The sequence below is a fragment of the Loxodonta africana genome, chromosome 9 (assembly GCF_030014295.1).
Source record: "Loxodonta africana isolate mLoxAfr1 chromosome 9, mLoxAfr1.hap2, whole genome shotgun sequence".
Taxonomy (NCBI): Eukaryota; Metazoa; Chordata; class Mammalia; order Proboscidea; family Elephantidae; genus Loxodonta; species Loxodonta africana.
This window is the reverse complement of record NC_087350.1, coordinates 81,361,073-81,385,590: the sequence shown is the minus strand read 5'-3', so window position 1 is coordinate 81,385,590 and position 24,518 is coordinate 81,361,073. Positions and strand designations below refer to the sequence as shown.

General features: G+C 37.7%; 1 protein-coding gene across 11 annotated transcripts in view; it reads right to left on the bottom strand.

Annotated features, from left to right (window-relative positions):
- Positions 1-24,518, bottom strand: part of RNF38 (ring finger protein 38) — a 172,133-nt gene that overhangs the window by 9,015 nt on the left and 138,600 nt on the right. For all 11 annotated transcript variants that reach the window (XM_023545137.2, XM_010587835.3, XM_064291730.1 and 8 more), the window contains 5 exons: positions 9,230-9,397; positions 6,856-7,026; positions 4,639-4,800; positions 4,044-4,150; positions 3,035-3,119 (listed from right to left, as the gene is read on the bottom strand). In XM_023545137.2, the coding sequence (XP_023400905.1) occupies positions 3,035-3,119; positions 4,044-4,150; positions 4,639-4,800; positions 6,856-7,026; positions 9,230-9,397 (693 nt within the window). The remainder of the gene's footprint in view (positions 1-3,034; positions 3,120-4,043; positions 4,151-4,638; positions 4,801-6,855; positions 7,027-9,229; positions 9,398-24,518) is intronic.

Below are 24,518 nucleotides of genomic sequence, written 5' to 3'. Positions count from 1 at the left end.
CTTCCAAAAACAGTTTATTCAAATCAGGATCCAAATAAATCCCCATACAGTAACACTGCTTGATATGTCTCGGGTCTTTTTTTTTTTCTTCCTGCTTATATTTGTTAAAGAAACCAGGTCAATGAGGTGTAGAATTTCCTGCAGTCTAAATTTTGCTAACTGAATCCACTACTCCTGACCAGTATGTGGTTTAACATGTTCCTTGTCCTCTGTATTTCCTATAAATTGGTAGTCAGATCTAGAGGTTTGGCTACTTCCATCATAAAGTCCATCATGTGTAGTTGGCTATTTGTCATGTTAGCATGACACTGCCTAGATCCACTAGTTCATTAAGGATGGTAAAATGGTAATATTTTAATTATGTCTTTCATTTATTAGCTGAAATACTTCTGTACTAAGCAACTGCTCTATAACAAACTTTACTCCTTAGTACAGGTTATATAAGCAGTGAAGCTTTTTTCCTTTCTTTTTTGAAGTATCACTATGAACGCAGAGATTTTAACCTATTTGATGTGTTGCTATATACTGCAGTTATTACACTTACTGCTCTTATACCAGAACCTCTTTTCTCCCACTTTTCAATGACTTTAATTACCCATTTGCTTTATCCCACAATTAGGCTGCCTTTTATGGGCTGCATTTTCCCTTTCCTCAGGCTGCCACAGCATTAAGGAAACAGGGAATAAAGAAAAGGTGACAAACGAGGAGAGGGGCAGAATTAACCTCTCACAATCTCAACAATGAGTGCTGTGATAGCTGTATGTGTGCTTTAATGAGACAGTCACAATTTTGCTTTGGGGACAGCTTTATTTACAGAACTGGGTCATCTAAATAAACTGCTCCCCCTTCACCATACTCCATAGACCTTTGAAATGTTAGAAGATAACCTGTTAAATGTAATTGATGGTGATAACAATTAGCATATAAATTTTAGGTCAAATTTTTATACCTCCTCTTATTAACACATTTACATTAAGGAAACTTAAGCCCAACTAATACAATTTAGGGCAATTTTATTCAATTGAATATGCATATTAAGCCCTTATTGGATGAAGAGTATCAGTGATGATCAGACCATCAACAAATTTATATGACCTAGCAGGCAAGAGAACTGAAAGCATAAAGTACTATAAGAACAAAAAAGAGGAAGAGGCTCTTTTAAATCTGGGAGATGGACTAGAAATGCCTTTGACTCTTGAAAGACAGCTATGTTTTCAAAGTGTGGAGGAAGGGGAAAGAGTTTGTAAACAGAAGGAGGAAAGATGAGTAAAGGCACCAAGAATGTATAGAGTAGACTCAAAAAACAGAAAGTATTCTGGAGCGAGCCAGGCCTAGGAGTATTATAGGGGTATTCTCTAGGAAATAAAAATAGAAAAGCAAAAAACAAAAACAAAAAACTTTCTGATTGGTTTAAAGTATGACTTTGTAGACTATCAAAATTCTCAACCCAAAATTTCAGTTTAGAAAGGGATTCCAACATCAAATACAAAATATTTTTCTTATACGGTAATGGCTTTTTCATTGATATGTGTATTAGAAATAAATTACACTTATACCTTACCCATTACTTCCACAACTGGAAAGTTTCTTGTAAATCAACGCCAGCTTTAGAGATGTTCTAGTCTACTTAATGAAGAGCTCGTCCTCTCGGCATGACTTATGATAGACTAATTTTAGTACAGAATGCCTAAAGCATTAGACAGCTCCTGTTCTTACTGACCTGTATAAGACTAATTTATACAGTGCAGAAAAAAAAAAAAAAAAAGGAAATTATTATAGCCCCTTTCTCCCAAGAAATCTGGAATTGAAATCCAAAGAACACTGCAGTGTGATTATGTATGTAGAAAGAAAGTGACATACCAGCATTCCTAATAGATACAGAAGAAGAATATAGCATTTGGCTAGCTCTCTTCCACAAGCATAAAAAAACCCAAAGGTGATTTAAGATATTACGTATGTGTGCATGTCTCCCCCTGCCCAACCCCCAGGTTTAATTCACCTAAAATACTACTGTATACTGTTAAAAATATTCATACTGTGAAAAGAGAGACTGAATGAGGCTGAAGTGAGAAGGATGGCTGGTAGTAGCAAATTGAAGTCATAGTCAATCACATTCAACAAATCCAAATCCAAATTTTCCTTTCCAACCCCCGAACTGCACCTCCTAGGTTCCTAACCCCAATTAATATTGTAATGTCAACATCTGCTAAACTAGAGCCCTCCTGTTAATTTTGCTTCTGCCTTCCTCCACGGGTTACCGCAGTCTTCTTTTGCAGAACATCTTCTTTTGCAATCCTCCCACCCTCACTCTGAAACCACCATAAACCATTTGGTGACCAAATCCTACTGATGCTACCGTTAAAATGTCTTTCAAAGCTGTACTTTCTTTTCTCTTTGCAGTTCCAGTTTAGAACTTGCATAGTTTTACTGCCTGGCCTATTAAGACATCTAAATAGGTTTCTCTGCTACCAGCTCCTATCCACTCCCATCTATTCCTTCAAACTATTAGCAGAGTTTTATGACTTAAAGCAGAGATCTGGTGCGACCGGCACAAAACGATCTAGTGGCTCCTTCCTTTCCCACAACATTCAAAATGATGGGAAAACCCATCGAGCTTTTCAATCAAGTCTCCATTTTCTCCCTTTCACTTTTAGCCAAAGACCACGCACTGTCCTTCAAGAACGTTCAGTACTTCCGTGACTTAATGTTAGGCATGAAAAATATTCCCCAACCAAGGTCCAGTTCGAACATGTCTGCTTCCACCAAATCTTTATAATTCACCTTTTTCTCACCTGCATTCTCTCACAGGACTTGTACATACCTCTAGTAGAGAAACAAAGTCTACCTTGTTGTTATGACTGCTTGGTACACGTCTAACTATCCTTAAGAATGCTGAATACTTTAATGACATATCTGTATCTTAAAATGCACAACGTTTGCCTAATAAATGTTTAATTAGATGAATGAGCTGAGTAGGACAATATTTTCTATGCACACAATACTCACAAAAGAAATTCACAGTTTATCTACTAACCTCGTAATTTTCTACTTCTCCATCTTCCACATCCAATTCAAAGCTAAAAGTTGGGCCCACTGCAGGTGGCACTGGAAGCATTGATCTGCAGTGAAAACAACCAACACTAGCATTGATACTTTACTACATTCCTTCAATCAATAGGACATTTTAATAAAAAAGTTGGAGGACTTATACTATTTGATTTTAAGACTTACAATAAAACTACAATTCTCAAAACAGTGTGATACAGGTATATGGCCCTTTGATATAAGAACTACATTTCCTAGCCTTCCTAGCAAGTAGTGTGACTAAAGTTGTGGCCAATGGGATGGAAGCAGGAATGGTATGTGCAACTTCTAGGAAGTATCCTTGGAGGGAGGCAGATAGGCAGAGGAATCCATTTTTGTCAGCTGGGATGTGGACCCCATGGCTGGAGTCTGAGGAGCTACCTTAGACCATGTGGTGGAAGCCATAAGATCTGAGGTTGGCAGAACAACATTCCTTATAGTCACAGGGCTAATAAACCCTCCCTTGGATTGCCTGCTTCTGGAATACTTTACATAAGAGAGTAGTAAAAAACTGTCATGTTTAACTGATGGGTGTCTCCGTTGCAGACAAACTTAATTCTAACAGGATAGTTCTAAGACACAGAAATAACTCCCCCCCACCCCACCCCCCCCCCGGCCCCAGAAGCAACAGTCTCAAAGCTGGGTAACCAAAGGAGGTATCAAGTGATACCAATTGTAAAGGCAGCAAAAATCTTAACCATCATCTTTCCACCCCCTGATTTGTTGAACCTGTTTTTCGGTTCACGAATTTCTTCCTTCCTGATGTCTCCTATGTCTTTGTTCTTCCCTTTCTTTAACCCTTAACTGGCTCCCCCACTCTAACCCCTTAACATAAGTAAAAACAAAACATAAATATCTAAAACACCCTAAGTTATACACTACAGAGAAGACATTCACAAAGGAAAGGCAGTCTCACAGGTGTCAAAAATCAGAACCCATCATAATAACAACGGACTTACAGCACATATGGTAGTAGGCTGGGATGATAAGGGGGGGGTGGTATTGGCTGCTGGGATCTGTATCTACTACGTCCTGTGAGCCTCCGAGGCATAAATGGAGGATAAGGCTATAGAGGAAAAAAAAGGTTCAAATGATTTAAGATCATTCTACCTTTACAACTAATTAACCTCTCCAGTAAACTCTCTTGTTTTTTAAAAACCTAGAAAGTTGTTTACTGGTTAAGTGGAACTTAGTATTTTTTGTTAACAGTATAGACGTGACAACCAGCTTAAACATACTACTACTACTACTACCTGTTGCCATCGAGTTTATCCTGACTCATAGCGACCCTACAGGACGGAGTAGAACTGCCCCACAGGGTTTCCAAGGAGCGCCTGGTGGTTTCAAACTGCTGACCTTTTGGTTAGCAGCCAAGCTCTTAACCACTGTGCTGCCAAGGTTAAGCACACACTAAAGTGTATTTCTAGATACAATTTTACAACTGAATAATTTCAACAAAATATCTAAAATTCTAAACATGCTAAGAGTTATACTGAAACACTACACAAAATAAGCAAGTTAATCGAAGTAATTAATGAAGCACAAAAAACTTACTACTCCAAAGGACACCTCCTGATGCAAAGGATCATGTGTTAAGAACTGCAAAGGAGCTGATGGAGGTAATGTTGGCGGGTGGGCTGATGGAGGGTAAGTAAAACCTCCTACTGGAAGATGTTCTCCTAAGAGCTCTACCTCATTTTCTATCCTTTGCAGAGGCTGAAGGGAAAAAAAGCAAGTGGACATACTTCTAACATTCAGTAGACTGTTATTTTTTAATAAACAAAAAATAAAAAACTCCAAAAAGTATCTTTAAGGCCATGTATCTCCTGACATTCAATTCAATCTAAAATCATATAGGTGGACATAAAGACTACAGTAAAATCTTCCCACTTTTAAATTTCAATAAAAAAGTTTCCAAAACATGTTATTAAACATTCTCACTATTCATTAAAGGATATTATACATTTACTATTTGAACTTTCTCTCATTTTGAGAGACAAACCTAAGAAGACAGAAAGTCAACTAGTAAACCAATTATATGCACATTACAATTACTTTTTCTTCACAATGCCCTGACCTAGTCACAGGATTGTCAGACACGTAACTTTCATCAGGTGAAACAGAGCATGAGCTGTATATACAGATCAGAACCAGGGCTAAATAGGGTAAGACACGGAAGGCACCATACTGCAGGAGGAAGAATATGGGCTTCGGTATGAGAATCCCAGTGCTGTCACTCACTGCCCATGTAACTTTTAGATAAATTAATGAATCTGAGCTTCAATACCATGGCATCTATAAAACCAATCAGCATGTTCACAGTCTACTTAAAAAAAACATGCTGTGAACACTGAGACAACGTACACGGAATACACACAGTGCTGTGCAAAGCATACAATGTGTGTTCTTTTAATAACAGATATAATTCACATACTAGGAAATGGGTTTTAATATATTCACAGAATTGTGCAACCATCACCACTAATTTCAGAACATTTTCATCACCCCAAAAAGAAACCCCATGTCCATTAGCAGTCATTTTCCCATTTCCCTCCAATTCCCTCCACAGCCCTAGATAATCACTAATCTACTTTTGTTTCTATGGATTTGTCTAATTGAACATTTCATATAAATGGAATCATACAATATGTGGCCTTTTGTGACTAACTTCTTTCACTCAGGATGTTTCAAGTTCATCCACACTGTAGCTTCTATCAGTACTTCACTCCTTTTTATGGCTGAACAACATTCCTTTGTACGGACAGCTACATTTTGTTTATCCATTACCAGCTGCTGGACAATTGTATTGTTTCCACTTTTGCCTATTATGAATAATGCCACTGTGAACATCTGCATACACATTTTTGTGTGGCCATGTTTTGAATTCTCTTGAGAACATGTGTTCTTCAATGTTATTCTGACTTCCTCCCTCAGGTAAGCTTACTCTCTCTGGTGCCCCACCTGGTATGCAAATCCTCAGTAAAGGGCAGACAGGCTCTGATGTCCCTTTTCTAGGGAGCGGAAGGAGTGGAATCCTCCACTAACAATTTGGAAGTTCTCTCTTCTGTCCTCTCTTAAGGCCCAGTAGCTCAGACGCTGAACTCGGCCTGTCCAAAAAACAATGGACCTTCTTCCTGTGCTGCTTCTTGGACTTATACAGTACTTACCACCCCACCCCACCCTACGGTAACATGCCTTAGTTGTATTCTGGCCCCAGAATAGAATTATGTTAATACACTATCACTTGTTTTTCACAAGAACACTGCAGAAAAAGAAGCCTAGTCTCATCTTTCAGAAATGACAAATGAGGCTCAAGGTTATGGAAATAATTAGAAGATCTAAGGATAAAATTCTGATACCCAGTTCATAGGTTGGGGGGGGGGAGGATTAATAAATGAATACAAATATTTTAATGAATATTAACAATTTTATAATATTTCCACTTTCCAATTTAGAAACAGATAAAAGCAAAAATCAGTACAACTAAATTAAATTTTTCTTCAGATTTACTTCCTTTTCCAGGATTGCAAATATGAAGCAGGACAAATTTAAAGTACATGATGGGCACATAAAATAAGTGGAAAAATTAAAAAATCTAAAAAAATTCTAAGTATGTCTATACTAATTTGTATGTCTGTGAATTCCTTTAATTCTTTTAAGAACCAAAAGTTATAGTGTTTAAATGGAAACAATGTACTTTTGCTCAATTAACCTGCCTTTTAGGTCTAAACATTCTGAGAAGATTAAAGACATAAGAATAAAGATACATACCGATCGTGACTGCTGTGTTTGGAAAGGGACAAACTGGCCTGGTGGTGGCAAATGAGGAGGATGGTGTGGAGAAAGGTGAGGAGGATGTAAAAGAAACGGATCACTAGAAATAAGGGGTGGAAACGCAGCATATGGTACCGGTAAGTGCTGAACTGAACATGCCTGAAGCATCTGTAAGAGAAAAATATTTTTTGTTAAAATTATCAGTATAATTAATTAAAAAATGACACAGTCAGACTGAAATCTATCGTTGCCACGCCCCTCAAAAACAATACCAAAATGTTTTTAATAACCTGTATTAACAATGAAATACTAGTATATTTTAAAATCTGTAATTAATATATTGGAAACTAGTTATTCCAACACCCATCTTTCAGTTTGTCATACTGTGGTGGCTTGTGTGTTGCTATGATGCTGGAAGCTGTGCTACCAGTATTGCAAATACCAGCAGGGTCACCCATGGTGGACAGGTTTCAGCAGCGATTCCAAACAAAGACAGACTACAAAAAAAGGCCCAGTGATCTACTTCTGAAAATTAGCCAATGAAACGGAACATTGTCCGGCTCGCCTACTCTGGCCATGTCATCAGGAAGGACCAACTGCTACAGAAGGACATCATATTTGGTGAAGTAAAGGGTCAACGAGGGTGTGGGAGACCCTCAGTCAAGTGGATTGGCACAATAGCCGCCATGATGGACTCAAACATGCCAGTGATTGGGAGGATGATGCAGGACCAGGCTACATTTCATTCTGTTGTACTTAAGGTCGCCACGAGTCAGTCAACTTGACAGCAGCTGACAACAACTACAACAAAAGTAATTATTCTGCATTTTATACAGTTCTTATCCGTCAAAATACGTAACTTTTACTTTAGCCTTTTTAACACCCATGAGATAGGGGAAAAGTGGTGGATGGTAAAGAAATCTCTCTTTAGTCACTTTAAGATGTAGCAGATACTGTAGTTACTCCAAGAAAGTGTCCTTTTCAATTATAAATTTTTTATTTCTAGGATCTTTATATTTGTAGAAGCCCAACTCACAAGTGCATTATGACCTCTCTATTTTTAGTTGGAAACTTCAGCACATTGGCTCTATAATCTATTACTGAGAAACCAAGCTTGGGTAAATTAATCCATTAAACTGGTATTGGTACTTTTATGTGTGTGTCTTGTTTTAATCTCACCTCCAGAGCAGAATATTAGGGTTATCTTTATTTTTTAATTTAGGTTTAGCCAAATGTTTTAAAGACATTATTGATTTTAGACATGTCATTTAAATCCTATGGATTTCAGTGCCCTCATTTATGAAATCACAGAGCTGGACTGGGGGTTGGCCAATTAAAGGACAAAGCATGAGCTCCCAAGGGAGATAAAGTATGAACTTCAGAGCCAGAAGAAAGTGTGAGAGAATCTCTGCTCTTCCATAGTAATTATCTCTAAAATCTTGGGCAAATCATGCCACTTTTCAGTTTTATCATTGAGAAAATGAGGATGTTATCATTTTCATCACAGGTTTCCTATTTAAAAAAACCAAACCCTTTGCCATTGAGTTGATTTTGACTCACACCAACCCTATAGGACAAGGTAGAACTACCTCATAGGGTTTCCAAGGAACAGCTTGGATTCGAACTGATGACTTTTTGGTTAGTAGCTGAGCTCTTAACCACTGAGCACTAGGGCTCACGTATAAAAAAAATTATAGTAAGGTATAAATCAGACCAAGCACTAAAAGTGCCCATTAAGACCTATTCATGCTGACAATGTTACTATCGATCACTAAGGTCCCTGCAGACTTTATTACTAACTAGTCCAACATCCGATATCAATACCCCAAGGCCACTCTTTACCATGCTTTATTAATAAACGGGGTCAATATATGAGGGACCATTGTTTGATTTTCAAGATATTCAAATATGTTTAATTTAATTAATGTAAAGTTATACAGAAAACCAGCTGCTGGCAACTCCAGCTCACGGTGACTCCAAGCGTGTCAGAGCAGAAGTGTGCTACATACGGTTTTTGATGAACGATTTTTCAGAAGCAGACTCCCAGGCCTTTCTTTCCAGGCATCTCTAGGTGGACTCAGAACGCCAACGTTTAGATTCAGAGCTAAGTGTGTTCACTACTGGCACGACCTGGGGACTCCTTAACTTTTTAAAATGGTTACTATACAGATGCTACTGAGATTGCTTTTGCAGTGGGACTATCTTTTATTTTTTAAACTTGGAAATGAAGCTACAAAAGCAGTCTCTTAAAAAACGTTATTTCCTTAAATAAGACACTTAGCTGTTCTAAACAGGGATTTGAGATTTAAATTACAAACCAATCCAGGTTGGTGTGCTTAACAGTAACACGAGAACAAAAGCACAGACTTACTGGAGGAGGCACACTACAGACAGGGAGGTGCTGTCCACTGAAAACCACAGAGCATCCGGGGACTTGTTGTGCACTGCAGGCAGGGATGTGCTGGCCTGTGCAGAGTGGGATCCCATGTGGTGCCACTGTTGTTACTGTGTAAGAAACAGGAACTGTGCCCTGATGGAGCTATTAGGAAAGAAGAACAGAATTGTAGCTGTTTTGATAAAATATTAATATAAAAAATCAACATTTAGACTTACACCGATGTTTACAGGAGTGTTATTCACAATAGCTAAAATGTGGAAACAACCCACATGTTCATGAACAGATGAATGGATAAATAAAATACGGTACACACACAGAATATTTAGCCTTAAAAAGGAATGAAGTTTTGATATATGCTGCAGCATAGGTGAACCTGAAAACATTATGCTAAGTGAAATAAGCCAGACACATAAGGTCAAATATTGTATGATCCCACTTACATGAAATATCCAGAAGAGGAAAACTCGTAGAGACAGAAAATAGATTAGTGGTTACCAATGAGGGGGAGGAGTTTAGGATTTACTGCTCAATGGCTACGAAGTTTCTGTTTGGGGTGATGAAAACTTTTGGAAATAGTAGTGATTACTGCACAATATGGTGAATGTAATCAATGTCACTGAATTGTACACTAAAAATGATTAACATGGCAAATTTTGTCATACATATTTTACCATAATAAACCAAACTAAAAAAAAAAAAAATAAACCAAACTAGTTCCCATCAAATCAATTTCAGCTCATGGAGACCCCACGTATGTCTGAGTAGAACTGTGCTCCACAGATTATGGTTTTCAATGGCTGTGAAGTTTTGGAAGTAGATCATCAAGCTTTTCTTCTAAGGCACCTCTGGATGGATTTGAACATGCAGCCTTTCAGTTAGCAGTCAAACCCCTAACCGTTCACACCACCCAGGGACTCTAATAGTAGGCTATGACTGCCCAAGAACTAGTACTAAACTCTTCCATCAGAGAACTGAAAAGCCCAGGGCTTTGCAAAAGGCTGTGGTGGTTCCCACTAGGAGAGGAGAACAGTATTAAAAAATTAATCATCTTCCTCGCTCCTGTCTAGTCTTACTTCCATCCTACCTACCCTGAGGCAAAAGATGTCAATAATGTATCCTTCCACATCTTTTTCCATGAGCACACATATACAAGAACAATTATACTTTAATTATCATGTTTGTTTAACAGAAGTGAGAGGATATCACCCGGCAACATTCTATAGACATCTCTTCTATGTGAGTAAAAACGGAGTTAAAGGCAACTCATTCTTTTTGATACTAGCCAGGTAATCCAAGCACACTTGCTTAATTACCGTCCCTGTTATTCATGTAATAATGGACATTCAAGTCGTTTTCACTCTTTTGCCAACACCAACACAAGTGTAAAAAATACCATTGAACACATCCCTTTAGATATTAGTTTTATTTCATACAGATTACCTAGTAATCACAAACTTGTTATTCATGATAGGCTGTTTTTTTAATGTTGTAAAATTGTATCTTTTAAGTTTCCTTTATTGATGAGGTTATACAATCATGGGCTTTGAACTGGACCTAAACGTTTGTCACACACATGTTGCATAGTAACCATATGTCTTGCACGTCACCTTTTTACCAGAGTAGGAAATAGGCAGCAAAGATGGCTTACCACACTGCTTTGTATGTGTGTCATCCTCCACAGTCCTGCCAACAACCCAATCTTCCACATCAGAAAACTTTCAGGAGCCTGATGTAGGAGACTAGATTATTGGTAGGACTGTGGAGAGTGATATCCACTCAAAGTGGCACAGGTGGCCGCCATCTCTGAATGGGGCACCACTGCTTTGGTTGCTATGCCATGCATCTGTTACCCTTGTCTCCCGTGGCTATGGCTAAACTGCTCAGAACTGGTTCAAAGTCCTGAATCACACTCCCCAACTTTCTAATACATTTATTTATTTATTTAACTTTTATTGAGCTTCAAGTGAACGTTTACAAATCAAGTCAGTCTGTCACATATAAGTTTATATACATCTTACTCCTTACTCCCACTTGCTCTCCCCCTAATGAGTCAGCCCTTCCAGTCTCTCCTTTTGTGACAATTTTGCCAGCTTCCAACTCTCTCTATCCTCCCATCCCCCCTCCAGACAGGAGATGCCAACACAGTCTCAAGTGTCCACCTGATATAATTAGCTCACTCTTCTTCAGCATCTCTCTCCTACCCACTGTCCAGTCCCTTTCATGTCTGATGAGTTGTCTTCGGGAATGGTTCCTGTCCTGGGCCAACAGAAGGTTTGGGGACCATGCCCGCCGAGATTCCCCTAGTCACAGTCAGACCATTAAGTACGGTCTTTTTGTTAATACATTTATTTTTTACATTTAACTTACACTCCAATTAAAATTTGTTTTGTTTATAAGGTAAAGCAGAGCTCTCGTTTTTCTTGCAGGTGGATGGATAATTATATCTATCCTAGTTATTAAACCAGCCTTTTTCCTGAAATGGAAATTCCATCTTTTCTCCATTAAGTTCCCACATATTCTTGGATCTATTTATTTACATCTGTATCAATTTGTGCTGTTTTAATCACAGTATTTTACTAGAAAAGTTAATATCTAGAACCACAAATTCTTGTTTATGTGTTAATTAAAATAATTTTATCCAGTTCCAAAACTCATTGTTATTCTTATTGTAATTTTATTAAATTTTTATGTTACTTTACAAAGGACTCAATTTTATATTAAGCCTTCTCTTTTTATTATACAGGTAGTCCCCAACTTACGACAGTCATCAGAACCGAACCCTGTCTTAAGTTGGTTCTGACGTAAGTCAAATACCTCTGTTTTTAGTTTTCATTATTATTGCCTTTTATTGTATCTTTATAAATCCAACCTTTGAATGTCTGCAGTGAACATCTGCAAATGGTAACATTAGCAAATTACGTGCTGCAACATTGTTATGGAGTACATACTACCAACAAGAAGAACACACACACACACACACAAAAAAACAGATGGTCGTAAGTGTAAGTCATTGTAACTCACTTAAGTCCTAAATTGGGGACTACCTGTACTGTCAATATGCTGTTTTTCTCTATTTCCATGTCACTGAGGCTGAATGAACCCCTGGAACTACTGCCATAAGATAATCTTTAAACCTTAACACAAACATATCCCCTGAAGTCTTTTTTTTCTTTCAAAGACTTTATTTGGAAATTTTAATTTTCATTACTTGTGAACAAATGGGAAACCCTGGTGGCATAGTGGTTAAGTGCTATGGCTGCTAACCAAAAAGTCGGCAGTTCAAATCCACCAGGCGCTCCTTGGAAACTCTATGGCGCAGTTCTACTCTGTCCTATAAGGTCGCTATGAGTTGGAATTGATTCAACAGCAACAGGTTTGTTTTTTTTTTTTGGTTTGGTGAACAAATGGAATTAAATTATCGCGTATAATTTGAGGGAGTCAAATTATGTAACCTGTATTCTGTGAATCACAAATCAGTGCAGTTACATTACACAAGTAGTCCCCCAGCTTACAACAGGGCTCTGTTCCAATGACTTCATCTTAATTTGGTGCTGACCTAAGTCAAATACCTCTTTTTTTTTTAAGTTTTCATTATTATTGACTTTTATTATTGGTATCTTTACAAATTCGATCCTTATTTGTCTTTGGGGGCTAGAAATATTACACATAAACTTACAGATATGTTTTAATACATACATAAAAATATAAAAATTTACTCTGACAATGAAGAGCTGGAAGACAATGACTTGTCAGTTGTGGTAATAAGTCCACTTGTGGAAGGTTCTGGATAATCTGGACTATTCCTGGGAATGGGGATGGCATTTCTGGTCAGAACATTGGTGAGAGTTGTCTGTATGGTCCTTTTTTCTTCATATGTCTTGTGGTAACATCTCACTGCTTCCCAAATCTGCCTATCGACTTTAGCAAAGCTGTTGGCATTTTGTGTCTGTGTTTTCAAGCGACTGAAGCCCCTAATTTAGTTTAGAAAACTAAATCTATACAGCAGTGTTTTGAATAGTAAATCATAAAATTAAACATCTGCGAGTGAACATCTGGGAATGATAAGATCAGAAAATTACAAGCTACAACACTGTATGTAGCACATACTACTAACGATAAGATGTACCAAAAAAAAAAAAAAAAAGACAGTCGTAAGTGCAGTTTGTCATAACTCAAATATGTCCTAAGTTGCAGACTACCTGTACTTTCAATTGCTTGGAGTCCCTGACTTAGAACGGGGTTTTGTTCTGATAACTACTCCTTCACTAATCGGTTCTGATATAAGCTTAATACCTCATATTATTTTTTTAGTTTTCATTATTATTGCCTTTTGTAAAGTATCTTTATAAATCAGAACTTTGTCTTTGGGGGTTGGAAACATTACATCCGAGAATGATAACATTGCAAATTATGTGATAAGATGTACAGAAAGAAAAAAAAGCATGGTCATAAACGCAGAAGTCCGTTGTTAACTTGAATACATTTTAAGTCAGGGACTACGTGCATTTCTGAAATACAGATACATCACAATCAGGTGCCCCTGTTTTGTGACTGCTTTATCTTCCTTGAGTTATTGCTATGTTAGGTTTTTACATAGCTGTAATCTTGCCGTTAAGTCTTCTTAAACCCGAACAACAGTTTAGCTTAACTTGCAAAGAGTGTTTGCCTTGAGCATTGTGCTCTCTTTTAAGAACGAACTATCTAACATGGGATCAAACTGACAACGGCAACTCTTTAAAGATTAGATGGGAAACTTAGGGGGCAGTGAGTTTATGCTAATGGGGGAGGAACAACTGGAAAAAGGAAAATGAGAATGGTTGCACAACTCAAAGAATGTAATCAATGTCAATGAATTGTACATGTAGAAATTGCTGAACTGGTGTTAAATATTTTGCTGTGTATATTCTCAGCAACAAAAATAAATTTAAAAAAATGTTCATAGGTATCTATCATAACCAATTTTAATGGAAATGTGTACTGAATTTGACCAGTAAGAACTACTGATTTCTGATAAATACTTTCTTCATATTTAAGTACATTTTATTGAATCTAAGATACACCATTGTTTCCTGTATTAAGAAAAATGTTGTCGTTTAGAAATTCTGAATTTATATATTTATTGAAGACACTTTAGTTGAGATCACATAGCACCAGAGCATTCATAAAAATGAAAATGTAACTGAAATAAAGTGGTTAAGGCAGTCCTAATACTTCTTCAACTTTCAGAACGCTAAATTACTTTTCAACTCAGTGTCATTGTCTGTGTTTTTCCATGCAAGAGGTTTAGTTCCATCATGAGGGTCAGTGATGCAGCTTTTCTTAAAACAATCCGTTAAAAGAACCAAAGGCCATTTGTCCTACAACCTTAAGCCAGGTTTGTAATTATATAGGACTGGGCACTAGGACTATACTTTTGACTCTTACTGTGAGAATGAAGTTAACTTAACCTCTCCTATACCCTCAACCGTCAATTATTTAATTCTTGTGGGTTAAAAGAGTGTCTCCAAGATTTTTTTCCTCATCATCTGAGCGCCAGAGGTTTGATATTGGTACATGTATAAGCAATGACAACTGTGTTACAACTGCTGTCTGGCTGACACCACGGTTAAGATGCCACCAATTTTAGAGATGTTCAAATATGAACAATGTACATTTTGGAATCAATATGGTAGTTTCCGATTTTTTTAATTTTTATTGTGAAATACACGTATAGCAAAGTACATAAACATGACCATCAATGCAAGAAAAAATTTTGTGAATGCTCATATAACCATCACCCAGGTCAATAAAAAGAACATTGCCAAAACCCCCAAGAAATCCCCGTGGACTCCACTCCTTCATGGTCAAAATGAATTCATAAACACTCTCCAAACCCCACTGCTAAACAAACCATTATCCTGATTTTTGTGATAACAATTTCCTCTTTTTCTTTATGGCTGTGCCAAACTATGTATTTATACACCAATGAACAGCACCCACTACATTTGTTTGCTGACCACTGGCGGCCTCCCTCCCCTGCCTGTCTCTACTCCGCCAATTTTTTTTATACCTTGCTGTGAAGAAAATTAGCACAGCACGGTTATGAAAATACTTCAAGAGGGGGAGGGAGTGGCTGGCAAACAAACAGAAGGTACGCAAATATGATTGTCCTTTATTGGGGAAATGTTTTTTCACTGTCTTTATGGTAATTTTTGACGAACATTAGGTGTTTTTTTTTTTAATTGATCTAAAATTTTCATACAATAAAATGGGTGTAAAACCCCAAACCCACTGCCTTCAAGTGGATTCCAACTCATGTACATTCAATAAACACTTAACTCTGTAAATGTATTTGTATTACCACTGACCAATCAAGACAATGAATGATCATCTGAGAAAGTCTCCTCATTCCTCCTCCCAGTTAATACTGAACTCTTCCCTCAAGGATCTGACTTAAATCACCATAGATTAAGTTGTCTGTTCTTAAACTTCATGTGAATAAAACCATACAGTACATACTCTTTCGTGTCTGGCTTCTTTCTTTTGATTTTACATTTTTTTTTTGGAATTCATCAATGTTGCTCCATGTGTCAGTAGTTTGTCCTTTCGTTGCTGAGTAGTATTCCACTGCTTGATTATGTAACAATTTGTTTATCCATTTACCTGTGGATGGGCATCTACGTTGTCCCAATTTTTGGCTATTACAAACAAAGCAGCTATAAACAATCTTGCGTGTGTGAGTGTACCTAGAACTGCTGAAGCACATGGGAGGTATACTGGAAACGGCTTAACAGTTTTCTAAAGTGACTGTATCATTTTACACTTCTACCAGTAATGTAACTGAAATTCTTGGTCTTTTTAATTTTATCCTCTGCAGTGGATGTATAATTCTCTCTTTGTGGTTTTAACGTACATTTCCCTGATGAGAAATGATTTGTATATTTTTGTGTGTGTGAAATGCCTGTTTAGGACTTGTGCCCATTTTAAAAATTGAATTTTTTTTTTTTAATTTATATGAGACTTCTTTTTTATTTTTTTTTTAGATCCTAGTCATCCGTCAGATATGGTATTGCAAATATTTTCTTCTAGGTTGTGGCTTGTTTTTTCACTTCTTAAATACTGACTCTGGATGAGCAGAAAATTTTAATTTTAATGAAATCCAATGCACCAGTGCTTTTTTTCTAAATTAGTGCTTTATATATCCTGTTTAACAAATCTTTGCTTACCATATGAAGACAATTTCTTTTGTTAACTGTTTTCTCTTTCACATTTAGATCTAGGACCTAACTTCAATTAATATTTGTGTACAATATGAGGTAGAGGCCGAAGTTCAAATCTATCCAAATGGATATCCTGCTGTTCCTACAACCATTTACTGAAAAATACCTTCATTTCCCCTACTCCCACCCCCGCCCCTTTCAGTTGCTTTAGCGCCTCACTTAAAAACTGAGTGGCCAATATATATTTGTGTCTATTTCTCACAATGAATACAAGTTCTTTATCTAATTAAGTTTAATTTACCAATAGTTTTGATCTAGTGCCTTTCTTTTGTCTTATTTAAGTCTTCCCTACTGAAGGTTACAAAGCTACTCCTACATTACTTTAAAGCCTTGTAGTTTTGCCTTTAACATTTAAATCTTTTATCCACTTTTCTCAGCACCATTTATTAAAAATTCTCCCTTCTCCATACTCATCTACAGTGGTCCCTTTGTCATATAGCAAGTATTCATAAATGTGTTAGTTTATTTCTGGGCTTTGTATTCTATTTCATTAGCATTCTTGACTGCTCTGGCATAAGTGACATCATTACTATAGTGTTGTTGTTGCTGTTAGGTGCTGTCAAGTAGGTTCTGGCTCATAGCTACCCTATGGACAACAGAACAAAACATTGCCTGATCCTGGGCCATCTTCACAGTTGTTATGCTTGAGCTCACTGTTGCAGCCACTATGACAATTCATCTCACTGAGGGTCTTCCTCTTTTTTCGCTGACCCTCTACTTTACCAAGCATGATGTCCTTCTCCAGGGACTGATCCTTCATGATAACACGTCCAAAGTATGTGAGACACTGTCTCACCATCCTTGCTTCTAGGGAGCATTGTGGCTGTACTTCTTCTGAGGCAGAATTCTTCGTTCTTTTGGCAGTCCACGGTATAGTCAATATTCTTCACCAACACCACAATTCAAAGGCATCAATCCTCCTTTGGTCTTCCCTATTCATCATCCAGCTTTTGCATGCATGAGACGATTGAAAACACCATGGCGTGAGTCAGACACACCTTAGTCTTCAAGGTGACATCTTTGCTTCTTAACACTTTAAAGAGGTCTTTTGCAGCAGACTTACCCCATGCACTGGTTCGTTTGATTTCTTGACTGCTGCTTCCATGGCTGTTGATTATGGATCCAAGTAAAATAAAATCCTGGACAACTTCAATCTTCTCTCCATTCATCATGATGTTGCTTACTGATTCAGTTGTGAGGATTTTTGTTTCATGTTGAGGTGTAGTCTTTGATCTTCATCAGTAAGTGCTTCAAGTCCTCTTCACTTTCAGCAAGCAGGGTTGTTTCATCTGCATAACACAGGTTGTTAATGAGTCTTCTTTCAATCCAGATGCCCCGTTCTTCTTCTAAGTCTAGGTTTTCGGATTATTTGCTCAGCATACTGATTGAATACGTACGGTGAAAGGACACAACCCTGATTATCATGGATTGAATTCTATTCCCCAAAAATATGTGTATCAATTTGGCTAGGTCTTGATTCCCTATACTGTGTGACTGTCCACCATTTTGTTATCTGATGTGATTCTCCTATGTGTTGTTAAATCCTATCTCTATGAAATTGATGAGATGGGATCAGTGCAGTTATGTCAATGAGGTAGGACTCAATCTACAAGACTGGACTGTTTCTTGAGCCAATCTCTTTCGAGATATAAAAGAGAGAAGCAAGCAGAGAGACATGGGGACCTCATACCATCAAGAAAGCAGCACCAGAAGCAGAGCATATCCTTTGAATCCGGGGTTCCTGTGTGGAGAAGCTCCAAGACCAAGGGAAGACTGAAGACAAGGACCTTCCTTCAGAGTGGACAGACAGAAAGCCTTTCTCTCGAGCTGGTGTCCTGAATTCAGACTTCTAGCCTACTAGACTGTGAGAGAATAAAATTTTCTTTGTTAAAAGCCATCCACTTGTGGTATTTCTGTTATACCTGCACTAGATGACTAAGACTCTGACGTACACCTTTCCTGACTTTAAACCATGCAGTATCCCCTTGTTCTGTTCAAACAACTGCCTCTTGATCTATGTACAGGTTCCTCATGTAACTCCCATTCTTCACAATGTTACCTGTAATTTGTTATAATTCACACAGTCAAGTGCTTTTGCAGAGCCAATAAAACATAGGTAAACATCTTTCTGGTATTCTCTGCTTTCAGCCAGGATCCATCTGACATCGGCAATGATACCCCTGGTTCTACATCCTCTTCTGAAACTGGCTTGAAGTTCTGGAAGTTTCCTGTCGATGTAGTGCAGCAACTGCTTTTAAATTATCTTCAGCAAAATTTTATTTGCATGTGGTATTAATGACACTGTATAGTAACTTCCACATTCTGCTGGATCATCTTTTTTGGAAATAGGCATAAATTCTGGTGTTTTTTCTAGTTGGTTGGCTACGTAGCTGTCTTCCAAATTTCTTGGCATAGACAAGTGAGCACATCCAGTGCGGCATCCATTTGTTGAAACATCTTGGTTGGTATTCTGTCAATTCCTGGAGCCTGTTTTTCGCCAATGCCTTCAGTGCAGTTTGGACTTCTTCCTTCAGTAACATAGGTTCCTGATCATATGCTACCTCCTGAAATGGTTGAACGTAGACCAATTCTTCTTGCTATAGTGACTCTGTGTATTCTTTCTATTTTCTTTTGATGCTTTCTGTGTCATTTAAAATTTTCCCCATAGAATCCTTCAATATTGCAACTGGAGGCTTGAACTTTTTTCTTTAGTTTTTTCAGCTTGAGAAATGCCGAGCGTGTTCTTCCCTTTTGGTTTTCTATCTCCAGGCCTGTGCACAAGTCATTATATTTGTCTTTTCGAGATGCCTCTGAAATCTTCTGTTCAGCTCTTTTACTTCATCCTTTCTTCCATTTGCTTTAGCTACTCAACGTTCAAGAGCAAGTTTCAGAGTCTGCTCTGACTTCCATTCTGGTCTTTTCTTTCTTGCCTTTTTAATGACCTCTTGCTTTCTTCACGTATGATGTTCTTGATGTCACTTTTAACCACCGTGCCAACTGTAAGATTGAATCTGCTCACCTTGTTCTTCTTCAGGATTATACACTAGCGGTTTTCTAATAAAGGAACCCTGGTAGCAAAGTGGTTAAGCGCTCAAATGCTAATGGAAAGGTTGGTGGTTTGAACCTACTAGATGTTCCATGGGAGAAAACGTGGCAGTCTTCTTCAAAAAGATTTAGTGTTAGAAACCCTACGAGGCAGCTCTACTCGATGGCAATGGGTTTGGTTTTGGGCTGGTTTTGGTTTTCTAATTGTAGCATGTATCAGAACCACCTGGAGGATTTGCTAAAACAGACTGCTGGGCCCAATTCAGTAGGTCAACCATATAGTCCCAGAATACGCATTTCTAGTAACTGTCTAGGCTGCTGCCACAGATCCCAGACCACGTTCTGAGAACCACTTGGTCTAGGCTCTAGAACAAGGAGTCAGCAAACTGTTTCTTAAAGAGCCACGAAGTGAATACTTTAGGCTTGTAGGCCATCCTGGCCTCTATAAAGCAGCCAGACAATATGTAAACAAACAGGAGTGGCTCTGTACCAATAAGTTTTTATTTACAAAAACAGGCAGTGGTAGTTTGCTTTCTCCTGCTCTAGACTATTCCAGATCCTTTATATGCTAAAGAAATTGCAGCATCAGTTTTCTCAAGTTATATCAAAACCTACTGGAAATTTACCTGGGATTATACTGATTCTGTATGTCAGTTTTAAGGACTAACTTTCATAAAATTAAATCTTTCAATTCAAGTCTCTGTATTTAAATAGGTTGTCTTTAAATTCCTAGAAGTTTTATAATTCTTTACATAAAGGTCAAACATCTTTGGTTAAGGTTGATTCTTCTTTCATACAGGGCTCTGAATCAGTCTGAAGTGGTTCAGTCATGGGCGATGAAGCAAAACAGGAATAGATTCAAAGTTTTACAATTCTGAAGATGCAACATGGTGCCTGTAATGGGAAAAATTACGGGTCGAAGTCCTGGAACGGGAGGCTCAGAAGAAGTATACTAAGCCTTTTCAGGAGCCCGATGCGTGAGACTGGATTATTGGCAGAACTATAGGAGAGCGACACATGTTCAGAGCAGCACAGTTGGCCACCAGCTCTGAGTGGGGCATTGCCATCTTTGAGCAGGACAGCGCTGCTTCAGACTATGCTCAAAATCCGAGGGTGAGAGATTTGCTTGCTACGCAACGCTTACGTTGTCCTTATTCTCTAAGACAATGATTGAGTTTCTAGCAGGGCTTCAGCCTGGAATTTTTCCTGTTCTGGCTATCTTTCTAGTTCACTATAACTTTAAAAATTCATGTCTGTAAAAAGAGAACCTGCAGACTGGGAAAAAATCTTTGGCTATTGCAAATCCAACAAAGGTCTAATCTCTAAAATCTACAGGAAAATTCAACACCTCTACAACAAAAAGACAAACAATCCAACTAAAAAATGGGCAAAAGAAATGAACATACACTTCACCAAAGAAGACATTCAGGAGGCTAACAGACGCATGAGGAAATGCTTGCGATCATAGCCATCAGAAAAATGTAAATCAAAACTACAATGACATATCATCTCACCCTGACATTACTGGCACAAATGAACAAAACAGAAAATAACAAATGTTGGAGAGGTTGTGAAGAGATTTGAACTCTTATGTACTCCTGGTGGGAATGCAAAATGGTACAACCAATTTTAAAATGATATGGTGCTTCCTTAAATGCTAGAAATAGAAATACCATACGATCCAGCAAATATATCCTAGAGAAATAAGAGCCCTCACTAGAATAGATATGTGCACATCCATGCTCACTGCAGCATTATTCACAATAGCAAAAAGATAGAAACAATCTACGTGTCCATCAACAGACGAATGGATAAACTATGATACATACACAAAATGGAATACTATACACAGATACAGAACAATGATGAATCTGCAAAACACCTGTGAAACATCTCACAACATGGACGAATCTCGAGGGCATTATGCTTAGTGAAATAAGTCAATTACGAAACGACAAATACTGTATGAGACCACTATTATAAAAACTCATGAAAAGGTTTACACACAAATAGAAACAATCTTTGACGGTTACAAGCGAGGGAAAAACACTAACTAGATAACAGGTAAGTGGTAACTTTGATGAAAGGTAAGACAGTATACAATAACGGGGAAGTCAGCAAAACTTGACCAGGGCAAGATCGTGGAAGCTTCATAGACACATCCAAACTTCCTGAGGGACTGAATTACTGGGGTGAGGGCTGGGAAACATGGCCTCGGGTGATATCTAGCTCAATTGGCATAACATAGTTTATAAAGAAAGTGTTCAACATCCTACTTTGGTGAGTAGTGTCTGAGGTCTTAAAAGCTTGTGAGTGGCCACCTAGGATACTCAACTGTTCCCACCTTGTCTGGAGCAAAGGAGAATGAAGAAAACCAAAGACACAAAGGAAAGATTAGTCCAAAGGACTAACGGACCACAACTACCAAAGCCTCCACCAGACTGAGTCCAGCATAACTAGATGGTGCCTAGCTACCACCACCGATTGCTGTGACTGGGGTCACAATAGAGGGTCCTGGACACAGCTGGAGAAAATTTAGAACAAAATTCTAACTCACAAAAAAAGACCAGGCTTACTGGTCTGACAGAGACTGGAAAAACCCTCAGAGTATGGCTCACAGACACCCTTTTAACTCAGTACTAAAGTCACTCCTTAAGTTCACCCTTCAGCCAAAGATTATACAGGCCCATAAAACAAAATGAGACCAAATGTCCACACCAACCCAGGGGGGGCAAGGCAAAAAGGCAGGAGAGAACAGAAAAGCTGGCAAAGGGAACCCAAGGTCCAGAAGGGGAGATTGCTGACATGTTGTCGAGGGTTGGCAACCAATGTCACAAAATGGTATGTATATTATTTAATGAGAAATTAATTTGCTCTGTAAACCTTCATCTAAAGCAGAATAAAAAAGAAAACCAAATCTGAAAAAAAAAAAAAGAAATGTTAAAAAAAAAAATTCTGGTCTGTTACCATGATGCTTCCCTCAGCCATGGCTGAAGTGGGTAGAACCGGCTGGAAGCCCTGCTTTCTTATTTTTTAAATTTTTCAATGGTAGTTTTTTCTTTACACTTTTTATTATGAAGAATAGTAGTATGAAGCCCTAATTCCATCACTCAGCTCCAGGAACTATCAAACCATCTACTTCACCCCTTTCTGTATTTTGTTAAAGCAAATCCCAAGAACTCAACATTTAGTCAATAAATATTTCAGGATTTATTTCTAAATGTAAGAACACTTTAAAAAACAACCACAATAGTATTAACATACCTTTAAAAGTTTTCTAAAAAATCAAGTATGTAGTCAGTCAAAATTTCAAGTCTCATCAATATCATACATAATTCTTTAAAATTTTAAACAGGTTATTCCCTTTTTTTCATTCGGGATCCAAAAAAGGTTTACCTATTACAAGTGACTGATGTCTTTTAATTTATAGTTTTCCTCTGCATCTCTTCTCTTTTCACCATTAAGTATGATGTTTGAAGTACGTTATCTAAAACTATTGTAGGTCTGTTTCTATCGGTTCTCACGTAGTCTTTTTTTTCTTTGTGTACTCAGTTAATTTTGAATGCTTACTGCTTACTGAGAAAAATTATTTTGGGGAATTCTTTGAGAACTAGAATGACGGTTCCTTCCTCTAGGGAGGGTTTGCGTCTGTTTTCTAGGCCCTTGCAGTCCTAATAACCTTAAGCTAACATGGCAGACTGGTATGACTTTGGGTTGCAAATTATGTTTTCTTCTGATCATTCTCATCCTGAGGCTACTGCCCTTTTAAGGTACTACAGTATGTAGGAAGGGTCTCCTATTAAGCTCCCTAAATTTAAGTGGCCTTTGATTTCTGTCCTTATCCCCTTGATAGACTTAAAATTGAAGTTCGAGTTTGCCAAATCGCCTCCAGGACAGAATTGGCATCCCTGGTTTCCTTTATATTTTGGCCTGGCCATTATTTCCAATCTTTTAGCTCTTTTGATGCTTTTAGGATACTGTTAGAATGTTCTGATTAACCTTGCCTACCACTTCTGGGAAATGAAAATCCTGTCTCTACTTTAAAAGCTTTCATTAGAAGTGACAGCTACATTTTATCTTTTTGCGTCTATTAAAATAAAATCAAACATTTTCTCTTTATATTCTTAATGAAACCAATTACACCTTGAAAGATGAGCCTATCCCGCACTGCTAGAATAAACTACAGTAATATATTTTTTTAATTCTAATAGATTCTTTAATACATAGCTAGCTCTGACTTATTATTTAAACTACCTTCACTGTATTCAAAAGGGAATCTAGTTGATAGTTTTGCTGTACTATTTATAAGGTTTCATTATTACGGTTATGCTAGCTTCATTAAAATATACTTGGGAAGCTATTTCTATAGTCTGGAATAGTTTAAATTGGAATTATCAGTTCTTTAAAGGTTAGACAGAATTCAAAATGAATTTCTAAAGAGAAATTTTGGATTATGCTTTCAATTTCTGCTATAGTTATTGGTTTTCTACTTCTTGGTTTTTTCTGACATTTACATATGCAATCTTCATTTCCCAATATGTACACCCAACATGTAATGTTACAAAAATCAGGTCCCATCTTTTCTGAAATGCAGCCTTTTTCTTTCTTTGGCTCCACCTCTAACTACCCGCTCCCTTCACCTTAGCATTCACCCTCCCTCCGAGCCTAGTATACATTTCTTCATGCTCATATAATCCTATGTGCACATACATATTTAGTCATTATGCCTTACAAAACAGGACATTATAAACACTTTTCTGAATTTTGCTTTTCTTGTGCAACAACATCCTGCAGAAATCCCTCACATTCCTAACATAATTCTAATTAATTCTTTACAATGACTACAAAATCCAAAAACCAGACCCGCTGCCATCGATTCTGACTCACAGCAACCCTATAGGACAGAGCAGAACTGCCCCATAGGGTTTCCAAGGAGTGGCTGGTGGATTTGAACTGCC